The sequence below is a fragment of the Puma concolor genome, chromosome B4 (assembly GCF_028749965.1).
Source record: "Puma concolor isolate L17-30 chromosome B4, mPumCon1.1.hap2, whole genome shotgun sequence".
Lineage (NCBI taxonomy): Eukaryota > Metazoa > Chordata > Mammalia > Carnivora > Felidae > Puma > Puma concolor.
This window is the reverse complement of record NC_141673.1, coordinates 122783246-122809605: the sequence shown is the minus strand read 5'-3', so window position 1 is coordinate 122809605 and position 26360 is coordinate 122783246. Positions and strand designations below refer to the sequence as shown.

Sequence of the window (26360 nt, the reverse complement as noted above, 5' to 3'; positions counted from 1 at the left end):
TTGCTTGGGATTCTCTCTCCCTCTTTCTCTGCCCCTCCTCAGCTTGCTCCCCAAACCCCCGCCCCCTACCGCTGTCTCTCAAAAAATAAACATAAGAAAAAAGTTAAAAAATTTTTTTAAAAAACCTATTATCTCAAATAAGAAAGCAGGAGCACAAAAGTTAAAGATTTTAAGAACTGACTATAATGTTAGGTAAAAATGCTGATGAAGATTTAATTAAATTTTTAAAAGTATGGTTGTAGTTAATGCCTTCCATAGAAGGCTGTATTCAATCCTTTTCCCCTATACACTGTTTTTCTTAGAGTGTGATTTTGCAGAACAAGAAAGCCATAAATTGAGTTACAGCAAAAATAACTGTTCTTGGATCTGGTCTACCTGAATAAAGTAGAAAATAATGGAAAGCAAATTAAAGACAGGATTCCTGTAGAGGAGATGTCCTTATTTACTTGTTTCACCATGGCTTACTGATAAAATCTTCTGCAAGTCCGTCAGACTAAGGTATAATGAATAAAAAGACTCTTAATCTTTTCTTGCTTACTACTCTGAGCAGTTTGTTCTAGGCCTTCAGCGCCTTCACTGGTTTTGATAACGATCAAAACTTCTCTCATGGCTTTTGATTTTCTTTATTCTGATTCTCTGTCTAGTTCCCCAGCTTACCATCCTTTCTCAGAATCAAAACATAATAGACTTAGGGGGTTCGAAAGTCCTTAGTTACGAATATCTATTGACCACGATGCTAAATAAACGCTGTGCTAGATAGTAAAGAAATGGCAGCAAGCAACCTAAGACAGAAAATCTAGACACTGAACAAACTATATAAATACACGTTTTTCCTAGTTCTTTCCGTTGAGGAATATTACATGCAATGGCACCACAGAAGTAATATGCACACTTAGTGACCATATTTTAGTTTCTAAACGCTATTCTTCAGTGAAAAGAACCAGAGCTCCTTGAAGAAATGACGGATTCCAGGGCTAGGTCAGTGGGAAGCACATAAGTCTGGAACATCCTGTGCTGCCAGAAAAGAAGAAAGTATCCTGCAAAATAGTAGGTATAAGCTAAAGCACAGAGGACCCAACTTGAAGGAGCTCTCAATGGCCAAATGTGATATAATATTAGCAAGGAAATATTGATGGTGATGGAGTATAACCCATAAAACAAAATAAATATTCACGAGTACATACTGATATAAGTAACTCATTAAATAACAAGAAGGGATATTTCTTCCTTACAGTACACTACCAACTAATAAATATACAAATAATGGAAATAGAAAAATCACCATTTGGTAAATACCACAGTAATGTTGGTTACAGGCAAAAGTCATCAATGGATGCTAAAATTACTAGGCAAAAGTGTGATGAGAAACAAAATATTTGCATAGTCTCAAAGTATTTTCCCACAAGAAAAATGAGAAAGGGAAAAGAGTAACTTTGCAGTGGAAAACTTGGCAGATGCTTAACCAAGTAATCAAAATTAATATCATCTGTAATAAGATACATTACTATCATGTTCCTACTGATATACCAGAAAGGGCACAACATCACTTCTGTGGATATTCATGCCAAACATACATAGCCTGAATTTAATCATTAGGAAATACAAGATAAACCCAAATTGAGGGACATTCTAAAACACAACTATCTAAAATACAACTCTTGAAAAGTGTTAAGAAAGACAAAGACTGAAGAACTGTCCCAGAGTAAAAAACATCAATGAGATGAGGTAACTAAATGTGTGATTCTGGACCAGAAAAAGAATGTTGGAGGGACAGTTGGCAAAATGTGAATAAGAGTATCGGTTAGTTAACAGTTCTGTGTTAATTGCCCGATTTTGATAATTTTATTTAGGTTATTCCCAGACATTTGGGAAAGCTAGGTAAAAGGGGTACAAAGACCTCTTTGTATTATTTTTGCTATTTAAGTCTGAAGTTATTCCAAAATGAAAGATAATAAGTAAAAATAGTTTAAAAATATATTTTCTAATTCTAATTTTGAAGTTAGTGATCATTCATCCCTTTAGCCTCTCCTTTCCACATTAAATATGTTCTTCATTGGACAAGATTCTTAGAACCATTATTATATTTGTAACTCCCCCTTAAAAAAACTCCATTTGGTAATATATTACCAGGACTGTACATAATATACTGATAGAGACTGTGTAATATTTCTCACCTTCTATAATTAAGTTACTATAATGTTTATTAATACAAACTAGAGTTGGTTTTTAAAAGCAGATGCATGTGGGGGCGCCTGGGTGGCTCAGTCGGTTAAGTGTCTGACTTCGGCTCAGGTCATGATCTGGCGGTCCGTGAGTTTGAGCCCCACGTCAGGCTCGGTGCTGACAGCTCAGAGCCTGGAGCCTGCTTCAGATTCTGTCTCCCTCTCTCTCTGGCCCTTCTCCTCTCATGCTCTCTCTCTCTCTCTCTCTAAAATAAACACATAAAAAAAATTTTTTTAAAGCAGATGCACGTGTCCGAGATGATCACGTAGTTTCTGTTATTGATTTTATTAGTATGCCACACTACATTCAGATGTTAAGCTAACCTTGCATTCCTGGGATAAGTCACATTTAATCATGATGTTTCATCCATTTTATATGTTGCAAGATTCAGTTGGCTAACATTTTTGCTGGAAATTCTACATTTATATTCATGAGGGTAATTGGTCTGTAATTTTCTTTTCTTGTGATATCTTTGTCTGGCTTTATGTTACCAGAGTAATACTTACCTCACAGAATGAGTTGGGAAGTATTCCCTCCTCTCCTCTTCTATTTTCTGGAAGTTTGTGGAAGACTATAATTACTTATTCTTTAAATATCTGATTGAATTCACTAATGAAGCTATCTGGGTATGAGCTTTTCTTCGTGGAAAATTTTTCATTACTAAGGCAAGTTATTTACCTGTTATAGGTCTGTTGAGATTTTCTTTTTTATTATTATTTAAATTTATTTATTAAATTTATTTATTTAAATTCAAGTTAAACATACAGTGTAGTCTTGGTTTCAGGAGTAGAACCCAGTGATTCATCACTTACATATAACACCCAGTGCTCATCCCAACAAGTGCCCTCCTTAATGCCCATCACCTATTTAGCCCATCCCCCCACCCACTGCCCCTCCAGCAACCCTCAGTTTGTTCTCTGTATTTAAAGGTCTCTTATGGTTTGCTTTCCTCTGTGTTTTTAACAGATTTTCTATTGAGACAGTTCTGGGAAATAAATTTTGTTCATTTTACCTATGTTGCCTAATTTGTTGGCAAACTTCATAGTATTCTCTCATCATCCTTTTAACTTCTGTTGGGTTAGTACTGATACACATCTTTCATTCTTGAAGTTGATAATTTATTCTTTTTTCCTTTGATCAATCTAGCTAATAGTTTATCAATTTTATAATCTTTTCAAAGAGCAAACTTTTGATTTCACTGTTCTCCATTGTTTTTTCTGTTTTATGTTTTGTTCTAATCTTATTATTTCCCTCATTTTTTCTTGTGAATTTGCTTTTTTCTCCTCCTTCTGTCTTAAGGCAAATGCTTAAGGCTATTGATGTGAAATATGTCTTCTTTGCTAAAATAGGTATTTAAAGCTATAAATTCCACTTAGGTACTGCTTTAACTGCATCCCCCAAATGGTGATATGTTCCTTTTTCATTTTCATTCAGTTCAAATATTTTCTAATTTCCCCTGTGGTTTTTTCCTTTGATCCAAGGGTACTTGAGAAATGTGTTGAGGCCCAAATATCTGGGGATTTCCCAGATTTGTTTCTGTTGTTGATTTCTAATTTAACTCCATTATTATTAGAGACCATACTTTGTATGATTTTAATGCCTTTAAGTGTTCTGAGGCTTGGTTTCTGGTCTACCATATGAACTATCCTGCAAATGTTCTATGTGAACTTGAAATATGTGTATTCCAGGGGCACCTGGGTGGCGCAGTCGGTTAAGCGTCCGACTTCAGCCAGGTCACGATCTCGCGTTCTGTGAGTTCGAGCCCCGCGTCAGGCTCTGGGCTGACGGCTCAGAGCCTGGAGCCTGCTTCACATTCTGTGTCTCCCTCTCTCTCTGCCCCTTCCCTACTCATGCTCTGTCTCTCTCTGTCCCAAAAATAAAAATAAACGTTGAAAAAAAAAATTTATAAATTCTACTTTCAAGATTTTCTCTTTATTTTTGGCTTTCTACAGCCAAAATCTACCGTGATTTGCTTAGGTATGGATATCTTTATATTGATCCTTCTTGGAGTTTGTTGAGCTTCCTGGATGTGCACATTAATATTTTTTTATCAAATTTGGTTAATTTTGAAGCATTCAAAATACTTTCCCTCTTTTTCTCCCTTGTCCTTCTGAGATTTTCATTACACATATTGTTGATATGCTTGATTGTGTCCCACAGGTTTTTGAGACTGTTTATTTTTCTTATTCTTTTTTCTTTCTGTTTTACAAACTGAATAGCTTCTACTAATCTGTCTTCAAGTTCACTTACTCTTTTGTCATCTTAAATCTGCAGTTGATCCCATCTAGTGAATTTTCATCTCAGCTAATGTATTTTTCAACTCCAGAATTTTCATTTTTTTAATTTCTATTTTCTTTTATATTCTCTACTTGCTGAATCACTGTCATCATACTTTTCCTTAGACACGATTTCCTTTATTTCTTTGAAAATATTTATAACAGCATCCTGGAAGTTTTGCTTGCTAAGTACAACAGCTGGGCCCATTTAACGACAGTTTCTATTGATTTCTTTTTTATCCTGAATAGAGGTAACTTTCATGTTCTTTTGTATCACAAATTTTATCAAAGACTGGATATTTGATAATATACTGGAGCAACCTTAGATTCTGATTTCCCCCCTTGCACTGGGGCTTATTCTTCTGTTTTTGTTTGTTTAGTGACCAGCTAGGGATTATTCTATGGAGTCTGTCTTCTGTGTGGTGTGCTGCTACTGAAATCTGTGCTCAGGATTTTTTTCCTCCCTTGTTTTTATTTTTAAGCTTGCTCAGCATAGTAATGATTCGTCAATCATTAGCTACAGGTTGTGCTCAAACATCTCAAGTCAGTAAAGCTTCCACTTTTTGATGATGGGTCTGCATGTCAGCAAAGGAACACATTCATAATTTAAGCATTTTATAAGTCTTTTGAGGTTCTTACTTTCTGTTTGACCCCTTGTGTCTCATCTGCACATGCACAAGACCTCTTGTTCAGTCAGGAATGTGTGAAGGTAAGGCCTTCTCCATTCCCTCCTGAATGTGCATGCAGCCTTGTGGATATGCACAGCCTTCCAGATGATAATGGAGAGGTGGGATGTTATCAAGGCCCACGTGACTGTCCCATTCTCTGGATCTCCTGGTTAATTTTCTGACTACTCTGCTGGGTTACTGCTTTCTCTATCTAGGATCACAATCTCAGGGAGGCTGTGATCTTGGCCTTCCCCATTTGTTTGCCACTGAGATAGCCAGTACTCCTGATGGTACTCAATGGCTAGAGAATTTTCTGCACTTCACTCCAAATCAAGTCAGCTCTTCCACCAGCAGTGGTGGAAACTTGCTCTGCCTTGGTAGAACTACCTCACAGACAGAACTGGAAGGAGGGGTGAGTGCAATCCCGAGCAAAAATGCCACCAACTTCCACTTACTTTACCTGAGGTTCACCAGCTTATTTTTTAATTAATGCTTCTCAATTTGTCATGTGCCTTTGTTCAATTTTCAGAGTCCTGAAATAGTTATTTCATCATTTGGTGGGGGGGGGGGGGGGGGGAGAGGAGACTTGCTGAGCTCCTTACTCCATTAATCCAAAAGCCTTGCCTCTTATCTTTCACCTTCTTTCTCTTTCTCTTTTAAAGGAGCCTCTAAACTATGGCTTCCAAATATTTTTGGTCATTAAACTATCTGTAAAAAAAATTTTTTTTTTTAATTTTTTTTTTCAACGTTTTTATTTATTTATGGGACAGACAGAGACAGAGCATGAACGGGGGAGGGGCAGAGAGAGAGGGAGACACAGAATCGGAAACAGGCTCCAGGCTCCGAGCCATCAGCCCAGAGCCTGACGCGGGGCTCGAACTCACGGACCCTGAGATCGTGACCTGGCTGAAGTCGGACGCTTAACCGACTGCGCCACCCAGGCGCCCCTCTGTAAAAAATTTTTAATTTTAATATTTATATTTAAATTTCATATATATTTATTCTCTAACTTACATGTAGCCATGAGTATACCAATATATGGTATATTATAAAACACACATGAAGACATAAAATTTTAAAGGGTAAAAGAAATATAAGTGAATAAAGCTTTAACATTTTCTTCCTGAGCCCAATAACTATCTTTTACACCCTGGGCAAGGTAAGTACGTGCTCCTCCACCCAGAAATCTACACCAGGGACAGGTCATACTTTGCTGATGCCTGCAGGAAGCCAGCACTGTCCGATAAAAATATAATGCAAGCCACATGTAACTTTACATTTTCCAGTAGTCACATTAAAAAGGAGAAAATTTTTGAAATAGGTAAAATTAATTTCAACAATATTTTATATACACCAATATATAAAAATATTCTTTCCAACATGTAATCAATATTAAAAATTACGGACATATCTTACACTACTTTTTCTACAAAGTTTTCAAAACCCAGTGTATATTTTACATGTGCAGCACATCTCAATGAATAAGCCAAATTTTTGATGGCTAAAGTGAAATGTAGTCCTACCCAAACAATAAAACTGTGTTTATTTAAAAAAAAATTTTTTTTTCAAACGTGTATTTATTTTTGGGACAGAGAGAGACAGAGCATGAACGGGGGAGGGGCAGAGAGAGAGGGAGACACAGAAGTGGAAACAGGCTCCAGGCTCTGAGCCATCAGCCCAGAGCCCGACGCGGGGCTCGAACTCACGGACCGCGAGATCGTGACCTGGCTGAAGTCGGACGCTTAACCGACTGCGCCACCCAGGCGCCCCTATAAAACTGTGTTTAATAGGAAAATATTTTTTACTTGTTCAGTTTTAAAATTTTAATTTTAGTTAATCAAGATTAAATAAAATGTAAAATTAATGTTCTTCATCAAGCTACATTTCAAGTGCCTGATGTGCCTGATGTCATATGTGGCTATGGGCTACAGAACTAGACAGCACACTTCTAAACTATATGCACTGTGAGGATTGAAGAAATTATAATAAGCCTATAATGTAGCTGGTTGTTCAACAGTATATACAATATGCTGTAATATATGTGTGTAAACATTCAGAAAAATAATAAAAAGTTAAGAGGCATCAAAGTGTGGTCTCATCCTCAAGACGTATTAGTTGGCTTTCTTGGCTAGGACATCATGGTGTTTGTTTGCTAAAATGAAGAACTATAGCCACACCATACTAAGTATATTTGCAACCATAAAGCTACTTTGACCCAAGCTATTAATTTCTCAAGTGACTAACATCTGAAACTATGATGAAATAGGTTTTGATTCACTGAAATAAATATTAGAAATTATTCGATATTTTTAAAATAACAAAATAAGTGGATGGGTTTTTTTAGTCTAAAGTTGTCTGTCCAACTTCCCACATAATTATAAATAGGTTATAGGTTAAAGGCAACTTAAAAATACCCATTCAATTTATCTAATAAATATGAAGATATGTTGTTAATTTAGTTTATCTGTGATATAATTATATAGCATTCTTTTTCCAAAGAAATAGAATGTACATGGGTATATATTACTAATATTAACAGAACACTAAAAGGAAATATTCACCCCTAAATGAATTAATTCTACTAATCCCACAACTCACTGTTCCCATTAGTCCATGTTACTGTCCCACTTTTGTACACATATATAATTCCTACAAAATTATAACTAAATGTGAATATAACTTGGTATTTCGCTTCTTTTCACTTATATTATAAGTATTCTTCCATGTTGTTGCGTGCTTTTCACATATAGTATTTACTGAAACATTCTCTGGTTAAAATTTGATTGTTTCCAATTCTTTACTATTATTAGTAATACTATCAAAAGAACTAATGAATTAACAGATATAAAAAACAGGCTTTGTTATCAGTTTTGTAACATAATCTAGACAGTTTTGCATATTCTATGCTATCACAAAAACAAAGGTCAAGAAACATTGCTGCAGAGACAGGGTTGTTATCCACATCAGAAAACCAACAATGATTGTCTGTAAGTGAAACGTCTTTTAAAAAGCTCATTATACCACGGTTGCCTTCCATGTTTGTATCTTTAAACAAATCCTTCAGATTAACAACTAAGTATTAAATGTATATAATAATTACAAAACAAACGTATTCCTCAAATTATGTGTAAACTGATTATAGTTAAGTGCTATGAATCCAAAATGAAGGACTCTTTACCTTGCCTTGTAAATCTGAATTGTATACTTCTTTCCTTAAAATAAATCATTTATTGAAGCTTCGGTTAAGGATCATTCAATTCCATGAAGTTAATATCCACTGAAATTCTATGATTTTAGTACTGTCATCAAGTTAATTACTAAAACAGTTTTCAGTGAGGTTAACTCTCACTGTCCTATGGTTTGTTTTTTGCATCTTTGAAGACTGAATATAAGAGAACATAAAGTTATTTAGGCCCAGAAAGAGGTTTTGAAAATTTTTTATTTTATTTTAGAAAGAGTGCGCACAAGTAGGGGAGAAGGGCAGAGAGAGAGCATCACAAGCAGGCTTCACACTCACATGGAGCACGATGCGGGTCTAGATCCCACGCCCCTGGGATTACGACCTGAGCTGAAATCAAGAGTCAGATGCTCAACTGACTGAGCCACCCAGACACCCCCAGAAAGAGAAAGAATTCAAGGGGCTTGCAAGTAGCATATATTTATAGCCAACATATATACGTGCATATAATTTAACTTTAGGACCATTCATTTCCCCCAACAATGGTTTTGATGACATGTATCTTGACTTTCACTATCTTTCTCTCCACCTGGCATATTTTTCTCGCTAAGGTTCAAGACAAAGTTGAGAACTCTCCTCTGAGCATCTCTAATAACAGGACCATATGCATCACTCTGAGGTCACAGAATCTACTTATTACCATATTCAAAACCTTGTGAGATTCAAGTACTTTAGAAATGTTACTTGACTGTTTTAGCACCCAGACTTGGAATAAAATCCAGGAATAGTGGTCAGAAAGTGAACTGTCTACTGTCCCTTTCAATACCTAATAGTCTTTTATAGTGCTGTGAATAATAGGCCTGATTATAGTTCTGGATGATAAATGGTTAAATGTTCTTAGGTAACAGGAAAACTGGCATTAAAAATAATAATTATTATAAAAGAAATGAAGCTTTTAAAAATATTCCAGGGTTAAAGTGGCACTGCAAGAACTTGAGGGACTTCCTCCCTAACCCCACTCCAAATACATACCAGCGATACGATTTAAAAAGAGAAAACTACCAACACATAGCCATGATAAAACCTAGCTAAGTATCTCTGTAGACAAAAACAAATGGAAACTTGTAGCCTCAATTAGAGCTTAAGGTATAGTCCTACCGGACTCCACACCTACAAGTAGGCAGTACATGAGAAAACGGACTCTCAAAGAGTAATGAGGACTAAACATTCTCTACAAAAGGCCTGGGATCAGAGCCAGGCTCAGTGCTTGAAACCAAGAGTTGCAGTGGACTCTACCACCTGTGGGGGGAAAAAGGTAAAAAGTGAAAAGGCGACTACCTGAGGCTATGACTTATAAAATATCACGTATCCTAGATGGTAAGACGCCATGGTTTCAGCCCCGCAGCCGAGACCAGGGTAAGCGATCCGCAGGGCTGGTAGCTGGATCTGCAGTGGCCCTAATATAACCTCAGGAGGGAGCCCTAAGCTGCCTATAGGAGTAAAAGCCACAGTGAAGCCCCTAGGGAGGGCTGCATAGAAAGGAGAAACTCCCACTCAAGATGAACTTAAAAACTAAAATACTATTGAAAGAAAAATAACATTTTAATCATGAAAGAGAAACCACTTCCTTCAAGTTGAACTACCTATGTGTAGTTCTTTATAATAATCTCCAAGTCTAAAAGATTTTTGTATCACAATGATAGGAAGTCTGAAGTAGACAAACAACCCGCACAACTGCACACATGGGTCCTGCTTTAGGACTCTGTAACAACGTCTGGGTACAATTTTAATTAAATTAATCTTGTGGTCCATATTATCAAGGCTGGCATTCCCCAAATCATATCATGTTTTCAACTTTTAGAAATGTTCTGTTGCTGACTTTGATGAGCCCAGCAAATCATTTATAGTCATCTCAAATCATGCTGGATGTAATTCCAAGAAAACATAACTATGGTGGCTTAGGTCTTCTCTAGGGTGGATGTGGTACATATCTAAAGACCATGAAAACAAGAAGACCCCAAGGTTGCCTGTATATTTTCTTTGTAATAGCTTTATTGAGGTATAATTGACATACAAAGAATTGTGTGTATGTGTTTTTTTAAGTAACCCTACGATTGTAGAGAGAATCAACAAATAACTATTTTCCTTGTGCATTTTATTTTAAGGCATTTCAGAGCAATAATTTAGAGGGAATATATATTCAGGGGAGCTCCAAAGGAAAAATGCAAATGAAGCTGAAATTAGATATAAGAATTATGATTTTGGCTTTACATAACAACATTTCCACTGAGTACTATTATCTAAAAACTTAACAGGTTGTTTCATAACCCCACTGTTAGACATAAATAAAACAGGGTGGGTGACCATCTGTTGGGAGACCTATAGAAGAGAGTCCTATATGAGGAAATAGGCTAGATACTGTTGAGATCTCTTCCAACTTCAGGATTCTATTATTGGTTTTTTCATTTTTGTTTTTGTTGGGTTTTTTTCACTCAACATAGAATTCTTAACATCTCTGACCTCAGTGTAATTTCCTTCTTGTACCAAGATTATTTAAAACAACAATAGCTAGATATGAGAATCATCAACATTAAGATCTACTTCTTTTCCTCAACTGTGTATGAAATTACAAAAGGTAAAGTCAAAAAGATCAACAATTAATTATTCAGTCTAAAGGAAAGAAATACTTATTAGGAACTATGTAGAGGAGGCAGAGGCATCTAGCAAAACAGGATTATTTGGAATCCGTGATTGATATTTAAAGAGCCAAAATACTGGCAAATGAACAGAGGTGCATCTAGAAATCTCCTTTGAAAATCATTTAATAAAAAGACAAAATAATCAAAATAGATGCCAGTAGAGAATACAGTGACTGTTTCATAGCTAACAACACATTTGATGGATGAGTTTCAAAATAAATAGAAAGAATGAGCAAAGGTTAAAATTACAGAACACTGGTGAATTCCTGGTTAAAGCAACATTGAAGACAATCCATTAAGTTAATAATACTTGAAGAATTATCAAACAGGCAAATCAGCAAAAGTAAATAACCAATTTGAATTAGATTGATTACTTTAAAACACCCTTATTAGTAGGCAGGCCTCTATGCATGGACGTTCAGAACCCACCGTCCTTAGAAAAGCAGCACGACTATACTGATAGCCTTTATAGGCCAAAGAAAAGAATGGAAAAATGTACAGATAACTAACTAGGAAAATGAGATTTAGCACAACTCAAACAATCTAAAAACAAAATAAAGCAACAAAAACTATGCTCAGTTAAAATGCAAAAAAAAAGAAAAGAAAGAAAAAAAAAGAAAACTACAAACTATATCCTGACAAAATGGAAATAGTAATTAGTGATTTTATCCAAAAATATTTAAATCTATCTCTACAACACAGAAATGCTAATTCTCTAAACCTGCACTTTCCAAAGTGGTAGCCATTAGCCACATTTGAGCACTTAAAACATGCTGTTACAATGCAGAAACCAAATTTTTAATTTTATTTGATTAATTTACATTTAAATTTAAAATGTATTTGATTCAGTTACTGGAAAGCTTTTAAGGATGCTTGGAAAAATGAGTACATGAATCTACTTGTTAGCTGTACATTTTATGAAACCTCATGCAGATCAAGTATTTTCTATCAAAGTTTAGTATCTGAAGTATAATAGAAGTATAAATGTAAAATACATACCAGATTTTGAAGACAGTAAAAAAGCCACAATGTGAACTATCTCATTAATGATCATTTAAAATGTGATTACATGTTAAAATATTTTTGATACACTGGATTAAGATACTATCAAAATTATTTTAATGTTTCTTTCTCACTTAAAAAATTTTTTTTAATGTTTATTTCTTTTAGAGAGAGACAGAGTGCAAGCAGGGGAGGGGCAGAGAGAGAGGGAGACACAGAATCCAAAGCAGGCTCCAGGCTCTGAGCTGTCAGCATGGAGCCTGACGCAGGACTAAAACCCACGAACCAGGAGATCATGACCAGAGCTGAAGTCGGACGCTTAACCGACTGAGGCACCCAGGCGCCCCCTTGTTTACTTTTTAAATGTAGCTTTCAGGGGCGCCTGGGTGGCGCAGTCGGTTAAGCGTCCGACTTCAGCCAGGTCACGATCTCGCGGTCCGTGAGTTCGAGCCCCGCGTCAGGCTCTGGGCTGATGGCTCAGAGCCTGGAGCCTGTTTCCGATTCTGTGTCTCCCTCTCTCTCTGCCCCTCCCCCGTTTATGCTCTGTCTCTCTCTGTCCCAAAAATAAATAAACGTTGAAAAAAAAAATTAAAAAAAAAATAAATGTAGCTTTCAGAAAATATAAAATTCCATATGTGGCTTATATTATACATCTATTGAACAGTGCTGCTCTAAGGGATCAGTGGCTTGAAAAAGTGTCAAATGCCAAAAATTTGAAATATAGGTCAGGATTTTTAAGTAAAATATTACCTATCTCCCAGTGTCACAAATATTACTTTAGGCTACTCAGAATTTTTTTTTAAATTTTTTTAAACGTTTATTTATTTTTGAGACAGAGAGAGACAGAGCATGAACGCGGGAGGGTCAGAGAGAGAGGGAGACACAGAATGTGAAACAGGCTCCAAGCTCTGAGCTGCCAGCACAGAACCCGACGCGGGGCTCGAACTCACGGACCACGAGATCATGACCTGAGCCAAAGTCAGATGCTTAACTGACTGAGCCACCCAGGCACTCCTACTCAGAATTTTTATATGTATATATCCAAAGTTATTTGTATTCCCTTCACACAGAGGATTAGTACAAATTCTTTGTGTTACTGCAAACCATGGCAATGTTTAATGGTTATTCCATCATCAAGAATGAGTAAGTAACCAAGTATCTGAAGGACACGAATTCATCAAAGACTTACTGATTCCTTTAATATTCCGATTTTCACACTGATACAATAAATAATGCTTTTGCATCTATGAGAGCTAAATAAGGATCTTTAGTATAGCAAAGATTTTAGTAAGGCTAATGTTACACATCTATTATACGTACGTATGTGTGTGCATATCTGCATACACACACACACACACACACACACACACACACACACAGGCTTACGAATCCCCTGGAAGAAAAAATCAGAGCTATGTGCCTTCACAGTGCTTTTCCAATCTTTCTTATTTCATGGCATTTCACAGAAAATTGTATTTGTAAAGAGACATTGGAGTAAACTGTTAAGGCCACCCAAGGGAAAACACCATTATCTAAGCACAGTTGCTTGTAGCACACCAGTTGGGAAGCTTGGTTTTAAAGGTTCACCCAAAACACCGCAAAAATCTCTGACCCATGTTTTATTTTCACCTGACTCAAATTTTATTTTTACTTATGCCTACAGTTGTGAAAACACAACCCCTCAACATTTTTACTGACAATATCCAAAGAAGGCCACAAGATGGAGATATTACACCATCACCATTTTTATTTGTAATTTATGCATTTTTCCAATCCCCCCCCCCATGTATTTCCTACTTTCTCACCTCAGTGGTATTGCCAGCTATTGTCCCTATCCCTAACACTTACTCTGATTCCTCTGTCACTCTGCTGTAACAAGCTTTGTTATAGAAGTATTATATGAATATTATATGAATACTTTTCTTAATACTAAAAGCAGGCGAATTATTTTCTTCTAGCTCTATTTTTCTACCTCTCTAAAATTAAGGTAATCTTTATATATTTTTCTCCTGTAGGTAAAAATCTTTTAAAAATTTGCTACCCACAAAGTAGTAAGCATTCTAAAAGTCATTTACTAGAATACATTGTTACTTTGTAAGGCTATATAGATTTACTTCATGTAGATATTGCTCCAAACTTCTCTGGAACACTTCTTTGAGAACAGTCCTTAAATCAGTTTATGAACCTTACATTAAATTTATATTCAGATCTTTTTATCAGTCCAAACTGTATTTAGCCAAGCTTGCTAACCCAATTTAGTCACTGAACTTAGCTCCAAATGACTATTAGGTATAGCTAAAAATCAAATCCATCTTAAAGACTTACTACTAATGAGAATAATCTGCCAAATATGCTGCAGGCTTTGAAGGTGATTCAAAATAAGTGGTTTCAACAATAGTTTGAGAGATGGCAGCATTACTGAAAACCTCTGACACTTCCCACAACTAATTTAAGATAAATCTAATTTGCTCTAAGGTTAAACCTCATATGCTACTTCTAAAGGCATGATATAAAAAGTCACACATTAATTCTGTGAACTACTACAGATCTTACACAGCATGGCAGTCATTTAAATGTCTAAGCTAAAATGCTTTAAACACAAGAAGTCTATTTCCCATCATAAATTAAAGATCCATTTAAAAATACCGTAAGATATGATATAATCTCTACAAGTAAAATCACAATTTCCAGCTACATTATACGTACATGTTAACTTTCTCAAATCGAATTTAGAAACAACTATTAACCAAAACACCACTTAAAGTCAGAAAAGAACCTAAATACTAATTTTTTATCTGTTAACTAAAAGTGTGGTCATATAAGATTTGCAATATTTTTTAATTACAAAAAGTCAGAGGCTTCCTGGTAATGTATAAATGTATAATGTATAAATGGTCATGGGATAGTATCCTTATCTTGATCCATTTTAATGTGGCATGAATAAAGTCCTTAAAAATTGACTGGAAATAAGAAGTCTCTACCTTCCTTCGTAGGCATGTAGATGTACCCTATGATTTCCCTAGATCTCTTTGGACCTTCCCAGTAAATGACAATGATCTTTCTGGTCTTAACTTGTTTTGACTACTGCTCATTATACTTGCCACAGTAAAGACTCAGTAAAGTAGCTTTTTAAAATTATTGTGCCTTTAATAATCAGGAGTTGTGTGTGTTCCAGAATTTGTTTAACTAAGGAAATTATTCCCTCTTAGAATTTAGTGTTTGCGCTCAGCAGCATTTTAATATTGCTTCTTTTCCATTTTAATACTGCTGTTTATACTATGATACCCTTTATTTAATTCTTAACCTCAGACTCTTATCCTCAACAATTACTCTTTACCTTTAACAATTCAAATTCTATTAGCTGACTGTGTAGCTACACAGAACTTTATGCTTACTGCCTCACTGGCACTAAAATGGGTGTCTAATAATGAAACACATATTCTCTCTAACCAGAAATGTAGAATGTGGCATACCCTTGCTTTTGCAACATGCCCAATTACAAATGAGATTGCAGTTCATGGATGATATTAAGCAGAAACACCTACTAAATGAATTGTTGAATCCTAACCTTACTTACCTTTTTTTCATGTTTTTATTTACTTTTGAGAGACAGAGAGAGACAGAGCATGAGTGGGGGACGGGCAGAGAAAGAGGGAAACAGAATCTGAAGCAGGCTCCAAGCTCTGAGCTGTCAGCACAAAACCCAACGTGGGGCTGAAACTCACAAACCACAAGATCATGACCTGAGCCTAAGTTGGACACTTAACCAACTGAGCCACCCAGGCTCCCCTCTACCTAATTTAATGTTAACAAGGATTTGAATGAGATCCAAATTCTAGATTAAGTTTCTAATTAAGTCCTAATGACACTCTTCAAAATTTCAGTAAATATAAGTTAGAAATCCAAACATTTAGCTCTTAAAACAGAATACTATGCTGTTACTTAAAACACAGTAATCATTACAGCTGGGCTTGAGACAAGAAGACTTCAGGGAGACCCTTACCAACCACAGGGATAAAAGAGTTAAAAAAGAATCAGTCAGAAGTGAAAAACTGCAATAACTGAGACTGGAAAAAGGCTTGATGCGATGCACACAAGGCCGGAAGAAGCAAAAGAATGAATAAATGATATAGAAGACAGAAAAATGGAAAATAATGAAGCTAAACAAAAGAGAGAAAGAATAATTATGGAACACAAGAATAGGCTTAGGAAACTCAGTGACTCCACCAAATGTAATAATATTCATATCACAGGAGTGCCAGAAGAAGAGAGATAAAAAGGGGGCAGAAAATTTGAGGAAAAAAAATCGCTGAAAACTTCCTTAGTCTGGGGAAGGAAACACACACATCCAGGAGGCACAGAGAACCTCCATCAAAATCAACAAAAGCTGGCCAACACCAAGACCTATTATAATTAAATGTGCAAAATATATGGGATGCTCATGCTGGGTGCAGGTGTCCAACTCTTGATTTCAGCTCAGGTTATGGTCTCACAGATTCGTGAGTCTGAGCCCCACATCGGGCTCTGCACTTAAAGTGGGGGGCCTGCTTGGGATCCTCTCTCTGCCCCTCCCTCACTCTCTCTCTCTCAAAAATAAACTTATTTTAATTTGCAAAATACAGTGATAAAGAAAAATTTTTATAAAGAAAATATCTTAAAAGCAGTATGACAAAATAAGTCCTTAACTTACAAGAGAAACCCATAAGCCTAACTGGAGATTTCTCAACCAAAACTTGGCAAGCCAGAAGGGGGTGGCATGATATATTCAAAGCACTGAATGGGAAGTCTGTAGCCAAGAACATTCAGAATAGAAGGAGAGATAAAGATTTTCCCAGATACACAAAATCTGAAGGAAATCATGACCACTAAACCAGCCCTGCAAGAAATATTAAAGGGGACTGTCTGAGCGGAAAGACCAAAGGGGACTGTCTGAAAAGAAAGGCCAAAAGTGACAAAGACAAGAAAGGAACAGAGAAAATCTCCATAAACAATGACAAAACAAGTAATAAAATGGCATTAAATACATATTTATCATTAACTACTCTGAATGCAAATGGACTAAATGCCTCAATCAAAAGACAGAGTATCAGAATGGATTAAAAAAAACAAAAACAAGAAACAAAAAAACCAAGACCCAGCTATATGCTGCCTACAAGAGGTTCATTTTAGACATAAAGACGCCTGCAGATTGAAAGTGAGGGGAAGGAAAAACATTTACCACGCAAATGGATGTCAAAAAAAAAAAAAAAAAATCCAGAGTAGCAATACTAATATCAGACAAACTAGATTCTAAAACAAAGACTATAACAAGAGTTATAAGAACTGTATATAAGAACTGTACCAAGATAAAGGGGACAATCCAACAAAAAGATGTAACAATTGTAAATATTTATGCATCCAATATGGAAGCACCCAAATACATAAAACAATAACATACGTAATGGAAATAGATAATAAATAATAGATAATAATACAATAATGGTAGAGGACTTTAATACTCCACTTACATCAATGGACAGATCATCTAAACAGAAAATCAACAAGGAAACAATGGCTTTGAATGACACACTACACCAGATGGACTTAACAGATATATTCAGAACATTCCTCCCTAAAACAGCAGAATACATATTCTTTTCAAGTGTAGATGGGATGTGTAGATCACATACTAGGTCACAAATCAAACCTCAACAAGTACAAAAAAGATGGAGATCATACCATGCATATTTTCTGACCACAACACTATGAAAACTTGAGAACAATCACAAGAAAAAATTTGGAAAGACCACAAATACATGGAGGTTAAACAACATACTATTAAATAATGAATGGGTCAACCAGAAAATCAAAGAAGAAATTTAAAAAATACATGGAAAAAAATGAAAACAGAAACATAACAGTCCAAAATCTTTGGGATGCAGCAAAAGCGGTCCGAAGAGGGAAGTATATAGCAATATAGATAAAAAGCTAATAAACAGTCTAGCTTTATACCTAAAGGAGCTAGAAAAACAACAACAAACAATGCCTAAAACCAGCAGAAGGAAGGAAATAATAAAGATTATGGCAGAAATAAATGATATGGAAACTAAAAAAAATAATAATAAAATAAAATAAATAAAATGATAGGCCAGATCAACGAAACTAGGAAGTTGTTCTTTAAAAAAAATTAACTGATAAATCCCCAGCCACACTTACCAAAAAGAAAAGAGAAAGGACCTAAGTAAATAAAATCACAATGAGGAGAAATAACAACCAACACCACAGAAATACAAACAATTATAAGAGAGTATTATGAAAATCTATATGCCAACAAACTAGACAACCTGGAAGAAATAGATAAATTCCGAGAAACATATAAAGTACCAAAACTGAAACAGGAAGAAACACATAGAAAACGTGAACAGGTCAATAACCAGCAAAGAAATTAAATCGGTAATCAAAAATCTCCCAATAAACAAAAGTCCAGGGCTAGATGGCTTCACAGGCAAATTTTACTAAATGTTTAAAGAGTTAATACTTACTCTCAAACTATTCCAAAAAATAGAAAAGGAAGGAAAACTTTCAAATTCATTCTGAGGCCAGCATTGCCCTTATATGAAAACCAGACAAAGACTCCACAAAAAAAAGAAAACTATAGGGGCACCTGGGTGGCTCAGTCAGTTGGGTGTCCAACTTCGGCTCAGGTCATGATCTCACAGTCTGTGAGTTCGAGCCCCGCATTGGGTTCTGTGCTGACAGCCCAGAGCCTGGAGCCTGCTTCAGATTCTGTGTCTCCCTCTCTCTCTGACCCTCCCCTGCTCATGCTCTGTCTCTCTCTGTCTCGAAAATAAATAAAAACATTAAAAAAAATAAATAAAACTATAGGCCAATATCCCTAATGAACATGGATACAGAAAATCTCAATAAAATACTAGCAAACTAAATCCAATAGCACATTAAAAGAAGCATTTACCACAATCAAATGGGATTTATTCCTAGGCTGCAAGTGTGGTTCAATATTTGCAAATTAACCCATGTGATATACCACATTAATAAAAGAAAGGATAAGAACCATATGATCCTTTCAGTATATGCAGAAAAAGCACTGGACAAAGTACATCTATTCATGATAAAAACCTTCAACAAAGTAGGTTAGAGGGAACATACTTCAACATCATAAAGGTCATATATAAAAAACCCACAGCTAATACTATCCTCAGTGGAGAAAAACAGAGTTTTCTCTCTATGGTCAGGAACAAGACAAGGATGTCCCCTCCACCACGGTTATTTAACAAAGTATTAGGGAGGCGCCTGGGTGGCTCAGTTGGTTAAATGTCCCACTTCAGCTCAGGTCATGATCTCACAGTCCGTGAGTTTGAGCCCTGCGTCAGGCTCTGTGCTGACAGCTCAGAGCCTGGAGCCTGCTTAGGATTCTGTGTCTCCCTCTCTCTCTGACCCTCCGCTGCTCATGGTCTGTCTCTCTCTGTCTCAAAAATAAACAAACATTAAAAAAACCCCACAAAGTATTGGAAATCCTAGCCATAGCAATCAGACAACAAAAAGAAATAAAGGCATCTAAATCGGTAAGGAAGAAGTAAAAGTTCCACTATTTGCAGATGATATGACTCTATATAGAAAACCTGAAAGCCTCCACCAAAAAATAGCTAGAACTGATACATGAATTCAGTAAAGTCTCAGGATACGAAAATCAATGCACAAAATATGTTGCATTTCTATAGACCAATAATGAAGCAGCAGAAAGAAAAACCAAGAAATCAACCCAATTTACAACTGCACCAAAACCCATAAGATACCTAGGAATATACCTAACCCAAGAGGTGAAAGACTCTTAAAACAATAAAACACTGTTGAAAGAAACTGAAAAAGACACAAAGAAATGGAGACATTCCATGCCCATGGAGTGGAAGAACAAATATTGTTAAAAAGCCTACACTACCCAAAGCTATCTACATATTTAATGCAATTCCTATCAAAATAACACCAGCATTTTTTCACAGAGCTAGGACAAACAATCCTAAAATTTGTATGAGACCACAAAAGACCCCGAATAGCCAAAGCAATCCTGAAGAAGAAAAGCAAAGCTAGAGACATCACAATTCTGGACTTTGTGTCATATTACAAAGCTGTAGTGACCAAGACAATATGGTACTGGCACAAAAATAAACACATAGGTCGATGGAACAGAAAACCCAGGAATGAATCCACAACTATATGGGCAATTAATACGCAACAAAGCAGGAAAGAATATCCAATGGAAAAAAGACAGTCTCTTCAACAAATGGTGTTGGGAAAACTGGACAGCAACATGGAGAAGAATGAAACTAAACTACTTTCTTGCACCATACACAAAACTAAATTCAAAATGGATTCAAGACCCAAATGTAAGACCCATTAAAAATCCTAGAGGAGAATACAGGCAGTAACCTCTTTGACATCAGCTGTAGCAACTTCTTACTAGATATGTCTCTTGAGACAAGTGAAATAAAAGCAAAAATAAACCATTAGGACTTTATCAAAATGAAAAGCTTCTGTACAACTAAAGAATTTATCAACAAAACTAAAAGGCAACCTATAGAAGGGAAGAAGATATTTGCAAATGACATATTAGGTTAAGGATTAGTATCCAAAATATATAAAGACCTTCTCAAACTCCCCCCCCAAAAGCCCAAATAATCCAATTAAAAAATGGGCAGAAGACATGAAAAGACATTTTTCCAAAGAAGACATCCAGATGGCCAACAGGCACATGTAAAGATGCTCAACATCACTCATCATCAGGGAAATACAAATCAAAACCACAAGGAGATACCACCTCACACCTGTCAGAATGGCTAACATTAACAACTCAGACAATAGACGTTGGCGAGGATGCGGAGAAAGAGGATCTCTTTTGCACTGCTGGTGGGAATGCAAACTGGTGCAGCCACTGTAGAAAACAGTATGGAATGGGGCGCCTGGGTGGCGCAGTCGGTTGAGCGTCCGACTTCAGCCAGGTCACGATCTCGCGGTCCGTGAGTTCGAGCCCCGCGTCGGGCTCTGGGCTGATGGCTCGGAGCCTGGAGCCTGTTTCCGATTCTGTGTCTCCCTCTCTCTCTGCCCCTCCCCCCTTCATGCTCTGTCTCTCTCTGTCCCAAAAATAAATAAGAAACGTTGAAAAAAAATTTTTAAAAAAGAAAACAGTATGGAAGTTCCTCAAAAAGTTAAAAATAGAACTACCCTATGATCCCGCAACTGCGCTACTAGGTATTTACCCAAAGAAAAATACTAATTCAAAAGGATACTTGCACCCAGATGCTCATAGCAGCATTATCTATAATAGCCAAATTGTGGAAACAGCCCAAATGTCTATGGCTGATGAATGGATAAAGAAGATGTGAGACACACACACACACACACACACACACACACACACACACACACACAATGGAATATTACTCAGCCATAAAAAAGGATGAAATCTTGTCATTTTCAACAACATGGATGGAGCTACAGAGTATTATGCCAAGTGAAGTAAGTCAGTGAAAGACAAATACCAGATCATTTCACCCGTATGTGGAATTTAAGAAACAAAGCAAATGGTCATAGTGGGGGGGAGGGGAAGAGAAAGAGAGAAAGCAGGAAACAGACTCTTAACTATAGAGAACAAAGTGATGGTTACAGAAGGAAGGTGAGTAGAGGGATGGTTTAAACAGGTGATGGGGATTAAGGAGCACACTTGTGATAAACACCGGGTGTTGTGGAGTGTTGAATCACTAAACTGTACATCTGAAATTAATATTACACTGTATGTTAACTAGCTGGAATGTAAATAAAAACTTAAAACACAGGAATCATTTCTCACACTCATTAATATAGAACTCACTTTCACAAGTGTTTTGATGAAAACAAAAAAAGGTTTTTAAAAACATTTATAACTACAGTTTCACTGTAAAATGGGCTATGGTACTGCTTCCAATCAAAAGTTTCTCTTTTCACAACTCTTCTCCTTCCATCTCTGCACATTTCTATACAAGATAATATTTAAGTGTCTACTATGTACCTAACTATGAAGTAAATAAAGATACCATACCATTTGTCCTAAAAATGAGGCAACTAACTGTCCAAGGTTATAAGTCAGAAACTGGCCTAGTCAAGTTCTAAAAGTCATCAGTCATTCCAATTACAGAGTTCAGACAGTGACTGAGCCAACTATTTTAGAGCTGGTGAAAAAGGGGATAAAATGGATGCTACATTCAGTCTCTATCACCCCTGGCTTCTAATTGGCATATGGATATCACAAAAAACAATTTATATTGACTGTCTCCAATTCTTGTCCTTCTTTCTCTCCTAAACCCAAACTAACCAGGCTATTGATCTCACCACCACACCCAAACAGCTCCTGCTGATGTAGCCAATGGTCTCCACACTGTCATATTCAACAGTCAATTCTCCGAACTCACCTTATTTTAATCACATCAGCATTTCTCCCACTTGATCATTTTCTCCTCTTTAAAATACTCTCTTTACTTGACTTGAAAGAGACCATCTTTTTCTTGGTTTGCCTCCTCCTTCACTGGCTGGTCCTTCTCCATCTCCTTTGCTGGTTCTCCCACCTCTCCCTGACTCAAAGTTTGGAACTTTTTCCTGGTAACTCCAGACTTACATAACCAACTGTCTATATGCCAGGTCCACTTGAATGTTTAAAAGACACCTTAAATTTAGCATGACCCAAACCAAATTTCTGATGTTCCCCCAACCAGACCTGCTTCTATACCAGGCTTCTCCGTCTCAGTAGATAGCACCTGCAGTTAGACAAGTATTTTATTTAGTTACTGAGGCCAAAAGCTTTAGAATTATCCTCAACTTTTTCTTTCTCATATCCCACATTCAAACAATCAGTAAAATTCTGTCAGCACGTTGTTCAAATTAAATCCAGAATGTGACCAGATTCATTCCTACATTCCATACCACAAAGTATCCCATTAAGAAACGACATATATACAAACGATCCTCAACGTGACCATCATTCTGAAATTTAAGTCAAATCATGTACCTCTTCTGTTCAACTCTCCAACATGGATCCTCAACCTACTTATAAGTAATAGCCAAAGTCCATGACTCTGATCTCATCTCCTATTACCGTCCCCCTGGTTCACCCTGCTCCAGCCACGCTGGCTGCCTTGCTATTCCCCAAACATCATGCAGGCTCTTGCCTCAAGGTCTTAGCATTTAGGGCCTGCCTTTCTTGAATGTTCTTCCCCAACTTGTGAACATGACTCACTCCCTTCCTCCTTCAGAGGCCTTTTCTGACCTCCTGACATTTATATTTACTTGTTTGGCCGTTTACCATTAAACGGCACCCCCCCCCCCCCCCCCCACTAAAAAGTAAGTTTCATGAGGCTAGGCGGTTTTGTTTTATATACTAGACTAGTGCTTAAAATTCAGCGGGCACCAAATAAATCTCTGTTGAATAGACAACAAAACTGATGAGTGTATACAGCCAGGTTGCAACTCTGAGTAACCTATCTACTTTGTCCTGGTCCCTCATGTCTGGCTAGTCACCAAAAGATTGATTGGCTCTGAAAATTACACATTCAGGACCGAAAAGAGGTTGCATTTGTCTCTACCAAACTTCTGGTCCCCTGAAAGTCTTCCAAGAAAGTTAAGATTCAATGTAATGTAAGGAACTTCTTCCAATCAGTGTCTCTGCTTGGGTAGAATAAAATTTCTTCTGTCATTCTTTCCAATTCAACACAACTAGATAGAGAAACACAGATGAAAACAATTTTCAGGATCCTTCTTTTCAAATTCTACCTTCACATAGAATCTTCTTGATTATCTATGCTTCTTTATTTTCCCATCTTTGCCGATATAGTTAAGTGCTCTGGTTGTTCACACTGCCTAATTAACTCTGAAATTAAACTGCATGAAATTATAAATGAAAATTTTATGAGGGTTCACATGCAAGCTAGATTATATAATCTAAATTTTAAACTACTGCTACTAAATTTCTGTAGTCTTTTAAAGGGGCTTAATTTTCCTTGTGTAACTGGAAAGCATCTTCATAACTTTGGACAGGTTACATGTAACAGGTTATATATAACCCTGTACAGAGTTTAACCAATCATGATAAATTGTAAAAAATATTCTTGATTTTTAAGGCATTCTTAAAAGACTTCAGAGTTATATTTTCACTAATGACTTTTAAACATAATGTATGATCATTTACTCTGAAAATGAGGTATATTTTGTCTCCATAAGTAGGAACTGGCACCAAGTGAAGATAATGAATATAGACAGACATCACATAATTACTTGCATGTAAGAATCTGAAGTGTGAATGCTTACGCTTTATAACTCTTACACAAATGAAATCGTTAAAATCATGGTGGCATGGCAAAATTTTATATTCCATTATATTTCATTTAAACGTAAATTTCCATTTAGTGTTAAGTTCAACAGGTCATACAAATTTATGATAACCTATAGGAGGAAAATGTACGTTTCATACCTAGTCATGTGAAGTGTACCTTGATGACAATTATTGGCAAACCTTATTTTTTTTTAACCCACATAACTATTCACAGCATTTTTTGAAGGGTTCAGTCAGATCGTGTGAAATCCTATCTTTCACCCCATAATCCTTAAATCAGTGAAATGTCATTTTATTTGACAGTAGGTTTCAGATAGAGATTGGATATACAAGCTCACTCACGACTCCCTAGGTAGGAGGTAAAGATCAACAAACGGACCTTACAAGTTAGTCTCAAGCTAAAAAAGAAAAGGAAGAGAAAAAGAAAGAAAACAATCCTGTGCTGCTGGTAGGGCTTCTCTTCCTGTAGCACCCAAAGCGCCTCCAATGCCCAGAAAACTTAATAGATCCCTCTAATCTAATTCCAGGACCAACACGGTGGAGGTTTCAAGATCCTCCAGGTTTCCAAATTGTGATACGCACCCCTATCCAACAGGCTAAAAAGTCCAAAGTACAGCGCAAGAAAAACTTCTGCCACACGGACGCCAACCAAAATGCATTCCTAATCTTCCCGGAAAGGAAGAAGCAAGGCAGCAGCTAAAATAAAAAGTGTAACCGGGTAGGTGAAAATTTAGGGGAGACATGACTTTCTTTCCACATTCAGGGGCCAAGAAAGGAAAGGTGTCAAAGGTCTACTTATACCATTCTTCCTTCTTCCTCCAGCACAGCTGGGTGGAAGGATCCTCCGCAGAATGGCAGAGGAAAGAGAAGGTATCACCAGCCCAGGGGCACCGTCCAACCTGTCACTGAGACCGGATCAAGAGGAGCACGGCGAAGAGGCACTGGGGGAGGGGGACAAATCCTGCGGTCAGGGTTCCGAAGAGACCCCGGTGGGCCGAGCAGAGGAGGACAGCCAGAACCCAGGCTAACCAAGCCCTGGCCGCGGTGCCCGGCTCCCTCCGAGGAAAGCGGGTCAAAGCCCTCCCCACCCCCTCCCTTCCGCCCCGACCTGCACGTTTCTTTCCTCAAGCGGCCAAAGGAAGCGCAGCATTTGGGCCGGCCGGCGGCCCCGCTTACCTGCTCCACTCCGAGGAACTGGTAGAAGTTGAGCTGCACCTCCTCCACCAAGTCAAATAACTCCAGATCTCCACTCTCCCAGCCGTGTGCCGGCCCTACAGCCGCCAGCAGCAGCAGCAGCAGCAACAGTAGTGGCGGCGGCGGCGGGAACCGCACAAGCCGACGCCAGCGGCGCCGAGGAAGCCGGGCCAGCCGGGAGCAGGTAGCCGTCATCGCGCTGGGCTCGGAAAGGTCACCCGCCTCAATGTGCCGTCGGCCGAGACCGGGGACGTGGCGGGCTCCACGGGCTGTGGGAACAGTGCCTGTCAGTCAGAAGCACGGGCAGCCGCACCGGAGAAGCCCGCCCGGCGGTCCGCCCCAGCGGCAGGGCAAAGCTGGGCGAGGCAGGGCGGCAGGAGCCTGCGGATTCAGCGGCGGGAGGGCGGGCGGGGCCGCAGGAGGCTCTACCTTCCGCAGACCCTCACCCCTAGGCCTACAAACAGCTGTGAAGCCAACGCCGGGCGCCGTGGTTGCCGAGGAGGAGAGGCTTCCCCTCGCTTCAGCCAATCCCAGGCCTCGCTTCCGGTGACATCACGTCTCCTAGCAACCGCGGGTGGGTGGGCGGAGCCGGAAGTAGGGAAGCCGGGCGCCCCAGATCGGGGCCTGTGAGAAAAGCGTTTCTGTAGCTCGCGCTCACTGAGAAGCACACAGATTAAAGCACATAGGCATCGCGCGTGTACCTGGAACATACTAATTATAAATTTCCCGCGAAACATCCACCTTTTTAGTCCCCCTCCCATACTGAAA

The 26360-nt window shown here is 37.7% G+C and overlaps 1 protein-coding gene across 1 annotated transcript in view; it reads right to left on the bottom strand.

Moving 5' to 3' along the window:
* Nucleotides 1-26090, bottom strand: part of DNAJC1 (DnaJ heat shock protein family (Hsp40) member C1) — a 220174-nt gene extending 194084 nt beyond the window's left edge. Inside the window, exon 1 of the mRNA XM_086714779.1 lies at nucleotides 25575-26090. Coding sequence (XP_086570905.1) covers nucleotides 25575-25787 — 213 coding nt within the window. The 5' untranslated portion in view covers nucleotides 25788-26090. The remainder of the gene's footprint in view (nucleotides 1-25574) is intronic.
* Between the last annotated feature and the right edge of the window lie 270 nt (nucleotides 26091-26360).